The sequence below is a fragment of the Lathamus discolor genome, chromosome 3, assembly GCF_037157495.1.
Source record: "Lathamus discolor isolate bLatDis1 chromosome 3, bLatDis1.hap1, whole genome shotgun sequence".
Taxonomy (NCBI): Eukaryota; Metazoa; Chordata; class Aves; order Psittaciformes; family Psittacidae; genus Lathamus; species Lathamus discolor.
In genome coordinates this window covers 109,759,764-109,773,733 of record NC_088886.1, presented here as the reverse complement: position 1 = coordinate 109,773,733, position 13,970 = coordinate 109,759,764, and the positions used below count along the sequence as shown (strand labels likewise).

The window sequence follows — 13,970 nt, the reverse complement described above, 5'->3', positions numbered from 1 at the left end:
TATAAAACTTTGTAAGTTGCTTTTCACATGACCCCTGCAAATCAGAATGCAATTGGCTTTTTCCTACTGTTGCCTTATTAATTACTATGATGGTCCTAAACTGATTTGGGATAGGATGCCTTGCAGAGGATTGTGCCCTTCACGATTTCTTCTGTTTTTATCTTCTTTTTCTCAAACTCTTCATCCAGTCTCCATCACATTTGGTCATTAATCTTTCAGAAAAATAGTGATGGCTTAGTGCCACGTTCCCACCTGTGGAGAGTAAAGATAACTACTGCTTTCTACTCTGCCTGCCTGCCTGCATTAGGAGCCCTTCAACTCAGCCGTTAGTAAATATTCATGAAAATGCCTCCTTCTTAAAATGGGGTCATTTGGAAATAGTCATGTTCCTTTACAAATATTGTAGCTGATTTTGTTTGAAGATTGTTTCTATTAGAAACTTCAGAAAATAAAGAACAAATACTATTTGAAAATAAGAGGTAATGAAACAGCTGTATCTTGTTTAAGCCACTTACTTGCAATGATAGGAGTGTGGTTTTGACCATTTTAAATACCTTTTTTAATATTATGAGAGAGATTTGTGTGTTCACGTATCTGGGATATACATGTTGTTTTAAAATACTGATGATGATGATTAAGGAATGCTGTGGTTTAGAAAAGCATTTGTTATGGAATAATTAGGAACTACAAGTTAATTTTTTTTTATGCTTTGAGTTTGATTTCCTATAAAAATAAATATAAAAGAAAAAATATATTTACCTGGAATTGACCTGTGAATTATATTGAAAGAAAATTGCATGATAAAATAACGCAGGAGTTGCTGAAGGCCTGGTATGTGCAAGTGTGCGGAAATGGTAATCTACATTGCATGAATAATTTTTTTTTTGAATTATCAGAGTGGCGAATATTCTTTTGCAGGGACCAATAGGGTAACTCTTACTGTAGCTATGACAATGTATTTTTAGTATCATCTAATTTTCAAATGTGCCAGACAAGGGTTTTAATTTATTTCTTAAAGATGGATGGAATATTTCATGATGAAAATGTTCATTGCTTACACACTATAAAGTGTGTTTTAGTCTGATGCAAATTAAATCATAAATACACAGTTGGGTTGCAAGGTGCCTGCTCCTACAGCTAGCACTGTTTATGGGCAGCTGGAGGTGCTTTTTTTCTCATGCTTTGCTCTTTGTATTTGAAGTCTCATTTGAACTAATTATCTTTAACTAATATCTATTTTGGCTACATTGAAGCGTGACTGAGTTATTATCCAGACTGTTCCATGGAGAGCTTTAATTTTAAGATGCTTAGATGTGGCAGAGATTAAACTGTTATTGATATCCCAGCCAGTGTGTTTTTCCTCTTAAGAGGTGTATCTTGTATTGACGGTAAGGGGTTTGAATGGCGTGGTGGGCCTCTGAGCCTTAATGCTCTGATATTTCCATGTTGAAGGGGAGAGGCTGTGATTCAGTTGGTTCAGATGGGCTCCTACACTGTAATATTAAGCTCATAAATTCCCAAAGGTTGTTCATGTTGTGTATGTTTTGCTGTTTCTCCCCAAAATAGACTTTTAGTGGATTTTCCTAGCCCCTGTGCTGCTCCTTCTCTGTTATTTAGACCAAGTTTCTGTGATTCTTTTAAAATCCTTTGCTGTACTTGATTCTGACAAGAGCAGCATTGTCTTTTACTGAGGGCCTCTAAATTAACAAGGGTGGTCTGATTTGAGCATGTCTGAATTCCCTCCAGTCTCTTGTGGGTATTTTTACAAATGCTCCATTTGAAAGGCTGACTTTATCAAGGAGAAAGCCTCATTTTGAGCCTTGGAATGAAATAAATGGCTGAAATTGTAATGCTAGTTGATATGACTAATGCAAAAGCTTTTATTATGCTTTCTTCTTCAGCAGGCAGTTTGAGTAATTCTTATAATTAGTGCCTTTGTTATGAGGATTTTTGGGACCTGTGGGGATGGCTGAGACCGAAAGAGCAGCACTGAGTCAAGGTATAGCACAGAAAGTGTAGTGTTGCTCTAGCACAGGAGGAGGGAATAAGGAATAGGGTTATCTGTCATCTGGTGAACCTTACTATTTACTCAGTTCTTGCATTACTGAAAGCAAGAAGTAACACAGATGCAGGTTTTTCCGGTGGTTTTTATTTGCGTGCACGAGGAACTGGAGTGACAGTATATGAAGTCAAATTAAATTTCTCAAGAGCAAAATGGTTTTGTAGCAGTGTCGTCGTGCAGACAGTACTTGAAAAGTCTGGTCTGCTTCCCATCTTGTGCTTCAGCTGGGTCAGTAGCGATGGACGCTGTAAAGTAACATGTTGTGTTAAAAAAACTTCAAAACTATCAAAAGCACGAAAAGTATCTTAAATATTAATGAATTGAATCTGTGCTGTATTTAACCCTGATGTGTACTTTGAAAGGACTGTGGGAAAGCCGTAATATTTGCAAGGCTGGCTGGCTGGTTTTGGACTTCTAAATTTCCAATTTGGTTCTCTTTCAAGAAGACATGATGCATTAATATATTTATCTTTGAAAACCTTGTTTCATATTCATATCTGAAAAAAATAAAACTCTTGATGCATAAGCTCTGCAGGTAGCTCTGTCTGTTCACATTAGCAAACAGAAAATAGAAATTAGTATGTAGAAAAGGAGCTGCATAATAGAAATGAAGGGCCTAGCACCTGGTGTCCAGCCTGTAGGTGTTTTAGGAGCTTTAGTTTTTGTTTAGATCTAGATTTAACCTCTCAGTTGTTCATTTGCACAAGTTACTTTAGGAGGTTTTTGCAAATGTTGTAACATGCTGGTTATGCTGCATTAGCACCTGAGTGTGACTCGCTGTGTAGCGAGCACTTTAGCTGTAGGAATTGAAAGAATCTCGGCAAAACTACATGTGGTTTTGTTGCACATCTTCTGTCATGGCACCGGCAGAGCACTTCTAGCGAGAGAGCAGGTTATATTGCATACCCATTTGGGTCATCTCTCAGAGAATCTGTGAACTTTTGAGTTCTGAAATCTTCAGAAACAACTCATTCCTTCTTCAGCTTTGCAAAGTGGTTACTTAAGAACTCCAGGCTTCCAACCTAATTGCATGCCAACCCAAAACTGCATGTGTAGTTCTCTGAACTCTAAGGTAACTTTGCAATTTTCTGTTTAATCATCAAAGAAATCAGTTAATAGTGGTATCACTCCTGTAACAGTGGTGACTCCTCTAGTGAATCTAATAACATTTGGTATTTGATTAATACTTGAAAAATCAGTGAAGTATTGTGCTTTTGTGTGCTACAGTTTGTGTAATTTAATAGAAAAATATGATAAACTAAGTCACAAATGCATTAACTTCTTGTTTGTGTTTATTTCCTTTCAGTTTTGTATATGGAAGATATTTCCAGTAGTTATGCTAGTCTTTGGTGGTGTTATAGATGTGAAACCTGTACCTAAAAGAGGATCTTGCAATCACATGAAATCTTATTTTTATTTCAATACTTGATGTATCTAAAACTTGCAAAAATAATTAGAAGTGAACATTCCTGTGTTGATTTTTTTTTTTTTCTTTCTCTGCAGATGGACTTTATCAGAATTTTAGGGAAAATACTGATTTCCCCCTTCCACCCCCTGCTCCCTGCCCCCCCCCCCCCCCCCCCCCCCCCGAAAATACTTATTTGGGGCACCATGCAATTGTACTAAAGTTCACCTGGTATTAATGATCTTGGCTGATGGGTACAGGGATAGATCTTGTCTTTTTTTTTTGTTATATACAGGTCCAAGGAGCTAATAAAGGAAGCAATCCTTGACAATGACTTCATGAAGAATCTGGAACTGTCTCAGATCCAAGAGATTGTGGATTGTATGTATCCTGTGGAGTATGGCAAAGATAGCTGCATCATCAAGGAAGGAGATGTGGGTTCCCTGGTGTATGTCATGGAAGGTATGGTTTAAAAAGATGATATTTATTTCATTTTTTTCAACACATAGATAAAAACTGTATTTCATGGGAAAAACAGTTTTAAAGCAAGAAGCTATTGTCTAAATATGGTTGTTGAAAATTGTGTGGCGTCTTGCGTGGAAAAATTTCCGACTACGTTTGTGTGCCTCCCTATATAAAGAAAGGGTGAAAGCTGTTAACCTTGCACTGAGATCATTGGAACAAACGTCTGCTTATTTGATACATCTGATGACAGCGTCCTGTTACTTCCTTGAATTTACCAGATATTTTTAATTGTTGGTCCAGACTCTATCCCTGAATTCTTGATTCTTGTCTTCTAAAGCAAATGTGTGTCAAAGGCAACTCTTGTGTCTTTTGAGCGCTTTGGCTTATCCTTGCTCTTCTGGAAGCCCTCTATGTAAGCATGACTTGGCTCTCCCCCAGTCTTTGTTTTGTCTTGTAACTTCATATAAGCTCCATAAATACGCATAATGCTTTTCAAACAAAATTATGAAGAGTTTGTAGTCTTATGTTCAGACATAATGCAATGAGTGATGATGAAGTAATGGAAATGGAAGAAGACGTTATCAAATGGGTTGGATTATGGTTATGAAAACAGACTCACTAGCTCATTTTGGCTTATCATTCTGTGTCCTCTCAGTTGCTAACACCCTTCACCACTCCTCAGCTATAAGTTTTATTTTTTACGAAACTCTACTGGAGAAATCCATCTTTGAGTGTTACTAAGAGGTATTTTCTTTCCTCAAAAGTCAAATAAATGCTGGAAGTGTTTCTTCCATTAATTCCTCTTTCTTTCCTTGCTTGAACTTACAGCTCTGTTTAGTATGAATGAAAATTACTTATGTAGAGCATTTGATTTGATCACCAATACTCATACTTGCTTTAATTTATGATTTAGCATTTAGATAAAACCTCTTACCAGAAGTTTGAGTTATATATTGGTGACATTTCTTTAGACCAATTTGGAATAACAATTTGAGAAAGATTTAAAAACATCCATCATTTTCACTGTTACTCTCTGCGTTCTTGTTTATCATGGTGAAGCAGTGGTAGTGCCTGCCCCATAGACACAAGGCTGTACCAGTCCTGGTGAGACCTTTTTAACTGTGGTTCTTGAATATTTGGTTTCTTTACCATGGATGTTAAAATTCATATGTATGTGACACTTGCTGAGCTTCCTGGGTTTATATGGTCAGTCATTTTTATTTGTGTACTTGCCCAACCCTACTCACACTAGTAGGCTTGACTTTTTCCTTTTCGGTCTTGTGCTCCCATGCATGCGATGACTAAAACCTTTGTATTCTTGGTCATATTATTCTGTGTCATACATTAGACTTTCTGCCCCTCCTTTCCTTCCCCCACACTTTTTTTCTTATCAGGAATGAGAGCGGCAGTGGTACAAACAGGTTGGACTCCAGAGACAAAAAGTTGTTTAATACAGTGAAGCTTAAGAAAACACTGAGGTTACTGAAAATGCAAGAAGAAAATCTCTCATACATTCTGTTATTCAGCCTATTATGTGTCAGTCTGCAAAGCTGGGCAGGGAGAAGTGAAACAGTACAGGAAAAGAGGAGGATACTGTAAATTGTGATTTAGATGGGTAGAGGAGAAAGCTGAGGGAAATGTTTTTGGAGTAGAAATGGTAAGGTGCTTTCTGAAGGAAATCAGAATGACGAAGATGTTCTCTCTGTATCCAGCACCCAGGACAGAAGCAAATGTTGAGTTTGAGAAGTAAAAGTGTGTCTCTGTTATGTGCCATACTTCAGCTGGATTGGATTTTGTTCATCAGTCTCAACAGGAGGGAAATACCCATCAGATTGAGGACCTCTCAATCTAAATAGCCTCTGGCCTGAAATTGTACTGATTTGAGAGGTCACTTTTAATGCTGTTAGCATCACTCTTAAATTATGCAAAGGTGAGGGAGATGTGTGGTTAGTCTCATCCTCTAAACCCAGCAACTGCTGATATGCTCAATTGCATCTGAAAGAGGAGGCTGCTCCAGTCCTGGTAGAATTCCCTCCTGAGTGAGCATCTGGACTTTTTACTTTTTGACTGGCTCTGCATTTCTGGAATCTGAAATCTGAAAAGTTTTATGCAAAGAGGGTATTTTTGTTGTTGTTGTTTGGTTTGGGTTTTTTTTTTTTTGTGCTGTTTTTACCAGGAAATACTGGTTTGGGCTGAACTTGGGCTCTTGTTCCTGTTTGGGTAGGTAGTGAGAAAACAAAGCCCTAAGTCAGGAGCTGAAACTTAAATTTTGCAACAAGCAGAATCCCAAATGTAGGACTGCTTTGCTCTTAGTAACTTTAGTTTTTGTTCTGGCCTAACTCTAGCCATAGTCTGTGTCTTGCTTGCCAGATTTCCACCTCTAGGAAGAAAATGGCTCCTGGTTCACCTGCTTTGGACTTTCAGGGCTACTGCTGGATCCACCATATACCAGTCTTTAAAACACCTTTTCTCTAGCTTCATCCTTTTTCTGCTGTTACTTAGTTTAGTCCCCTAGGGTAGCTGGATCTGATGGATTGTGGTTGTCCCTTCCCTGGCAGTGTTCAAGGCCAGGTTGGACAGTGCCTTGGGCAGCATGGTCTAGTGTGAGTCATCCCTGCTCATAGCAGGGGATTGGAACTAGATGATCTTAAGGTCCTTTCCAATCCCAACTATTCCATGATATGATTTGTGGCACAGACAACCTTAAAAAATGCCTTATTTGTTAAATGCAGATAACCAAGGTTACATTTGTTTGCTTACCAAAGTTAAGCAGGTTGATGCCAATGTATTTCTTCCAGGAGAAGGGGGAACCTTAATAGGAGGTACCCACAGTGAGACACAACAAGCTGAAGAGCTCCATAAAAGCATAAAAGGCACTATTAGATAGGTGCCAGGGTGTGAGGGAAGGTGGCATCTCAGTTGGAATTTAATGAAGAGAGATCTTACTGTTTCCTATTATACCTAACCTCAGATAGGTTTTTTTACAGACTGTTCTTTGCATTTTTAGTAATTGTCTGTTCCTTAGCAGCAGTGCTGTTATCAGGTATCTGTGTAATCATGAAATAGTAATACAAACTAGGTCCTTTGCCTGTGAAAGACTTCTCAGGACAGAGACCTTGATCAGGATGTTGAGGAGCCATTGGATTTGGGTGGTAATAGCAAACTGTTTCTTGAGTAGTGTTTTGTACAAGTTGAGTGTTTCTCTTCCTTCCAAAGTTTTCCCTTAAGCCCTACAGGAGAGAAGGTGGTTATAATGGACTCTTGAGGCAAATGATATGTGTCCATTTTTCTTGGGTAGCTCTCATGACTTATGGAAGAAGGATTTATATGAAGTAGCAAGTTAGGAACTGGTATTTCAGCAGGCTCTGAAATAAGTGCAGAGAACACCCCTTAATTTCCCCATAGAATAGTTAGGGTTGGAAAGGACCTTAAGATATCTAGTTCTAATGTTCACTAAGTAGTGAGGAAACCCAACAACTTTTGCACATTAACTAAATTTGGTAAAGAGATGCCCTTAATCTCTAGCACCAGAAAACTTCTCCTATAGCTGTGCTTTGAAGGTTGAAATTAACTTATTTGTGATATAAACAAGTATTAATTAGGGGCTGTAATTGCTGGAAGCATTAAACATACATGCTCTGACCATCTACAGCAACAGTATTCCTCCAGACTGATGAGACTAGTAGTGAAAAGGGGGGATGAGAGATGCAGTGGCTTATACATCTGAACTAGTCTATACTGGCACTCTGCAGTAAAGCAATTTTGAGAATAAAATGAACTTATCAGAAATATTCCCTTTCTTACATGAAAAGTGTATTACTCTGAGTGTTTCAACAGATTGTTTGTCTTAAAACTGAAGTTTCTTTTAGAGCCAGAAAGGGTTCTTGCTGGTTAATTATACTCCGCCTCTAAAATTAGCCCACCACCTCCAGTTTTCTTTAAAGAAAAAACCTAAACATTTTCAAAGTTCTAGTTTTGGAGGTTAGCATTTATTGACTTCTTTGTTGTTATTCCTTCTTTGGGCATAATATTACTTAAATTTTCTGAAAGCACTTAAAAATGTGAAAACCTGGAAAGGTCTCTTTTATAGAGGTACATCAATATCTGTACTGTGTTGACAGGTTTGAGTTATGTGTGGGTGTTACCTCACATTAATGAGGATAAATGTGATACCCCACATTTGAAACCAAATGTTTCCTCTTGCGCTCCCTCTCTGTCTGAACCTGTCAACCGCAGTATGTCAAATTTGATGGCTGAATGATGAAAGGAAAATATATCAGCAGAACTATAGATACATAGGTGACAAGGTACAAGTTTCAGGCACTCATGTGAATAACAGTCATGTCGTTATAAATGGATGTTCTTATTTTTTTTGAAGCTATATTAATAAGTGTGAAGAGTCTTCATTTTATTCTGTCGCTGTTCCCATAAAATATGGAAGAAATAATACAATGAGCCTGGGTGAAAACATAGGTTAAAATACTTGGTTTGTCGCTCATGATTTTTGGCAGTGGGTGCTATAACATCTTCCCTGTCTGTCCTTCTGCAAATTAATATTGAGGTTGCACCTCTGCTCTATAGCTTGAGTACCCAAGTAAAGAGAAATAGCTCTACCAATATCCTGTGGGCTCATACTTCTGTTGACACGAAAAACAGCTTTTTAAGAACCCATGTTGAGAAACTGCTTACATTTCCCCACCCCTTGTTCTAGTAGCTTTCCTCTCAAATTTTTGACTGTGTTCAGTCATGGAGATTTGCATTTTATTTTAAAAGGAGACTTTGTTTCGTGCTTCATTCTTTGTAGCTTCTCCAAAGCAATGAAGCATGACTTTTCACGGTAATGTGTTGGGGGCTTTTTTGTGTGTGTGTCAGAGATCTCTTGGGAAGGAATGTATTCCTAGAAACTGCGGGATTTGCCAGGACATCAAGCTCGGTTTGATAAGGGAAGACAAACAGAGTCTCTGTAGCTGTTTGAACTACAGATTGAAATGCAAGAGGCTGTAGAAGACCTCCCTTCGGAGGCAGTAGAGCTGTCTGGTCTCAGATGGGTGAAATACTTGTAGCGACTTCTCAGTCTCTGGGGATTTTTGCTGTTGAGTCAAAACCAAAACAAGCATATAGATACTGCCTCTATATTGCTGCCTCCTGTGGGTTATCACAGCCTTGCCCAAGTTTTGTTCCACTCTGAAATTTTCATCATCAATCTGCTGGCCAGAACACACTTGTTCTCACTTGTAAGGTGTGCTGGAGTGCATCACCCTTTCTTTCTGGTTTGATTTTTCCTGACTTTGCGGTTACATGTTTCTCCCCAACTGGACAACAACCATTGCATACTCTTTGAAGCTATGTGCAATCATCCACAAATGCTGCATTCAGTCTGTCTTTGTGTCACTCTCCCTCTGACCCCTCTTTTGTCTCTCTTTATGGACTACTCTCATAAGGGTCTGATTTAATAGGATGTAATTGCTCTTCTAGCCTTAGGGTCTTTTGAGTCAGTTCCCTCTCTTGTCAGAGAAAGGATTTGGTAGGACTGATTCTTGTAAATGAAAGAGAAATGGAGAACAGACCCATTTTAGATTTAAGTAGGCTAAATGACTTTGTTCCCAAGTGCAACTCCAGAATAGCAAAATGGGAGCAGTAGTGCTGCCACCTCAGTGGATACAATGCACCACGTCTCTTGACCTGCACCACATTTATTTTTATATTGCTATTCACTGTACTTACAAGAGGTCCCTTACTTTATTACAGCCTGCTACTATTGTCATTGCGAAGTCCTAATGCTGAGCTTCTCCTTGTTGGTATTCACCAGCACTGATGGTGGTGATCATTCACCTCAAAGAAAACCACATTGAGGGGTTTGTTGTTTGTTAATTTGTTTTTCCCCAGCTTTGGTGAAAGGATGCTTGCTGGAATAAACTTTATAAACTCTTTAAGCTGTTTTTATTTGTTTAGTCTCTGGGGCTAAGAGTGAATTTGCATTTTCTGGTTCAGTCAAATGCAGAGATGTTGGCTGAACTCCACACCTGCCAGGGTGATTTGGGTCAGTCTCATGCTCTAAGATTATAGTTGGAGAAATGGAGATGAGCCTTTGCAGGTAGGGATTTGCTTGGCTGCATAATGCGTTTGTCATGTGTGACCAAGTAGTATCTGTGCTAGACTTTCTGCAGCTTGTTGGTTCTTTGGACATCCATGAATTTCCGAATTTCTTGGTGTAGAACCAGAGAGCTTTGAGTGCTCTTTCCAATATAGCCTTAAAAATGTAGCTAGGTCTTGATATATGCTCCCACCTTCCCTGCATCTCCCAAGGACACTTGGGAAGGTAAATGAGAACTATATCCATTGCAGTCAGGGCTTTTCTAACGCAACTGGAGCAGTTCTGCTTCTAAGATGTGTTCTGCCTTTTGATACGAGTGTTTTGGGCCTTACCTGAGTCTCCAAACCTCTTCTCGAAGGGGTTGGATCTGCCTTGCCAAGCAAACATTAAAAAATACCATCTAATTGCAGAGGCATTAGATGGCTCTTGAGATTGGAGAGCATTTACTCAAGTGTTCAAAAGGAGCACTGTGTAGGAAGGCATCAATTAGGCATTTATGGCAAAGTGGGATTTTCTGCACAGCATGCCAACAAATCACTAGCCTCTGAAGAATTTGCCTTTTACAGGACTTTCCATTAGTTTTGTGAAAATTAGTTTTGTACTGTGGCAGCAGTTTCTTCTTTGCACTCCTCTGTTTAATATCTTCAGCTGTCTTTTCAGTTTGTTTTCTGCTTCATCCTGGTTAATGTAGAGTTGTGCAGGAGTGTAGTCAGCAACTAAGGCCCCATACAGCCGCTCAGTCACTCCCCCTGTGTTGGCATGGGGGAAAGAATCAGAAGAGTGAAAATGAGAACCTATGGGCTGATATTAAGACAGTTTAATAGGGAAAGCAAGAGCCGTGCACAACAAGCAAAGCAAAACAAGAATTCATGCACTTTCCCATGGGCAGGCAGGCATTCAGCTATCTCCAGAACAGCAGGGCTTCATCATGTGTAACTTACTTGGGAAGACAACTGCCGTAACTTCAAATGTCCTTCCCTTCCTTTTTCCTCCCCTAGCTTATATGCTGAGCATGATGCAATATGGTATGGAATATCCCTTTGGTCAGTTGGGGTCAGCTGTCCTGGCGGTTTCCCCCCCCACCCAGCTTCCCAACTACTTGCTGATAGGGTGCGGTGAGAAGCAGAAAAGGCCTTGACTGTGTGTAAGCTCTGCTCGGCAACAAGGAAACATCATCTCTGTATTATCAACACTGTTTTCAGCACAAATCCAAAACATAGTCCCAGCCAGCAATAGAAAATTAACTCTAACCCAGCCAAAACCAGCAAAAGGAGTTGGATCAGGGTTTTTTCCTGTGGTCAGAGATACTGCTTCTCGCTGGAATCCTGCAGCCTTCATGGGTTTCCCATTTGAGTCTTTGTTTTCCCATAGGGATAAGTAGTTTAGTAGTCATTGCTCCTCTGGGAAATTTTTTAATCACTCATCAATAATCCTTTTACACATCTCCCATGTCCAGTGCTGAGACCTTTACATAACAGGGCAGGACCATTTTGTAAGGCTCTCTGAGCTTAAGGGATTCTCTATGATGTCTTAATTCTAGATATTACTACTGCAGAGCAGATTTTGTTAAGACATGCTGGAGAAGGGAAGGGCAGAAATATCAGGCGTCATTCCAGGTGTGCATGATATCTCAGTAGCTGCCTGTAGGAAAACTGGTCTCTCATGGAGCCAGTGTTTTTGTAGGGCTTGAAGACCATCCCTTGGGCAATGTAGTGGCATTAAAATACAGCTCCTGGAGCTTCTTATGCAAATGTGCATATAGGCCAAAGGAGCAAGGGATGTTATCAACCAGGTTCCTTGAAATGCGGCGTCAATAAATGTTTTCACATCTGGCACTGTGTTCCCTTTATCGCAAATCCTGGGGAAGAGTCATACAGATGAGTGAAGGCTTGAGGGTTCCAAACATTTATGGCTGCTTCTCTTTCATTACACACTCACCTTCCATGGCGTTCAGTCTACCTGCTTTGGAGACAGTCAGGTTTGTTTGTAACCCTTAGCTGATGCTTTGAGACTGGTTTATGTCTAGCCTGAATATTTGCAAGAAACATGGTTATGTTACTATGAGACCTGCTTATCTTAAGGTAACAATTCTATTGCTGTAGGCATTGCTTTGTGCTTTTGTATCAGCTGTGCATAATTCCAGTCATGCACCTGACTAGACATGGGGTGGAAAAAGACAATTGAATGCATATGTTTATATCGGCTTATCTTGATCTACTTGGAAATACTCAGAACCTCCTGCTGTAGTTTAAGTGGAATTAACACCCTGTGAGTGTACCTAGGAACTGGCAGCATGAGAACAGTGAAAAGACTTCCATGACTTGGTGGTCCCATGCTTTTTATGGTGCAGGTTGAAAAGTTGGTCCTCTCAAAAAATCACCAAAAAGTTAGGCACTGGATCAAAGAAGCAGCTGTACATTCGCTGCAGCACTCTGTGCCTTCATCTGAATCTACTTAAGCATTTAACTGAATGTTTTCATGCATCTTCATAGGCTTTTGTGAACTGTAAAAGTTGTAAAATCTGTCAGTACAAAGCTGGAGCAGAAAACTTTTTGTTAATCTTTTGTGAGTTTCTTAACTATTGCTTACAGAACTTGGACACTATTCTAACTAATTCCTTTTGGAGTTATATGATTCGCACTAAAATTTGATTTTTTCTACCTCCCCTTCTCCCCCCCCCCCCTTTTTTTTTTTAGTTCTTAAAGTCAAAACTGGCTTTAAAAATCCACAAGTATTTCTCACCAACTATTTTTACATAAATAGGTAAAGTGTGGACGTCTCTGTGAGGCTGCAGTCTTGAGAAGGCTTGGGTTTGCAATATCGAGGGCATTAAATATTGAGGCCCAGCCTGTTTAAGCACCGTTACAGGTGTTTGTTTCTGTATCTTTCCAAATTTTTATCAACTTAAAACCTGTTTATAGCAGTCTTCCAGTATGTGATAAATTGAATGTTCAGATGTTGTGTTCATTTAACTGTGTTGGTGCTACGAGAGCCTTGTGTATGGCCTGTCTCTTAGCGGAATTGAGTTGCATATGGTTGTTTTCATATGCAGGACAACTGACTGCACATCCTCCACTGCTATCGTCTAGTTATTTTAATTTTAGTTTCTTAATAATTAGCTCTTCTAAGAGTAGTTATTTACTCATACTAGCGATGTAGAAGTAAGTATTTCTTGTACTTTCAAAAAATGTTCATGAGCTGAAATAGGGTCTGAAATCACACATCATGATCATAGTAGCAGTGTTTTATAGGTAGTGACAGTGACTGCTCATGATATAGTTTACTATTTGTTCTATATATCTTTTTAAAGATGTAGAACTAAATCTTAGCACTTTAAATGGAATAAGAGCAGTAGAGGTATATAACCATAGTACAGTAATACTGTTGCAACATATTATGGGAGCTATTCTTACCCTTTCTCCTAAAAATAACACAAACTAAACTGCAGGTTGGTATATATTTCTGTAATAACTCATATGAATGTAACAGATTTTATTAGCAAGATTGCTGAATTGAAGCAAAACAGAAAGGGAAGATAATAGGGTTTTATATTGGCAGTGGGAACATTCATTGTCACCTAAGCTGGGATTTGGGAAAGAAAGTCTGTATAAATCTTACAGGTATTAAGATATGAGATTGTGAAGCATAAATTGAGTCAAGTGGTATTCAGAGAGGAGTAATGCAGTGCTGTCTGTGACCACTGTCCTGTGACCTGCCCCTCTGTTTGGCTGAGATACTGTGTGGGGTGAGCAAATAACCCTTAGTTCACCTGTGCTGGCCTTATACACTGATCTTTTCTTAAGAACAAATCAATAAACAAAGCCCCGAACCCTTTGTAATTTACATTAAGGAATGGCAAGAGGATGTGTGTATATTCTAAGGATATATGATTAAATGGGTTATTGTTACTGAAAAAAATCCATTAACCTCTGGTTAGTCTAAGC

At 39.1% G+C, this 13,970-nt stretch overlaps 1 protein-coding gene across 8 annotated transcripts in view; it reads left to right on the top strand.

Annotated features, from left to right (window-relative positions):
• The window catches only part of PRKG1 (protein kinase cGMP-dependent 1), a 490,458-nt gene that overhangs the window by 63,714 nt on the left and 412,774 nt on the right, over positions 1 to 13,970 (top strand). For all 8 annotated transcript variants that reach the window (XM_065671117.1, XM_065671107.1, XM_065671109.1 and 5 more), the window contains one exon: positions 3,763 to 3,929. In XM_065671117.1, the coding sequence (XP_065527189.1) occupies positions 3,763 to 3,929 (167 nt within the window). The remainder of the gene's footprint in view (positions 1 to 3,762; positions 3,930 to 13,970) is intronic.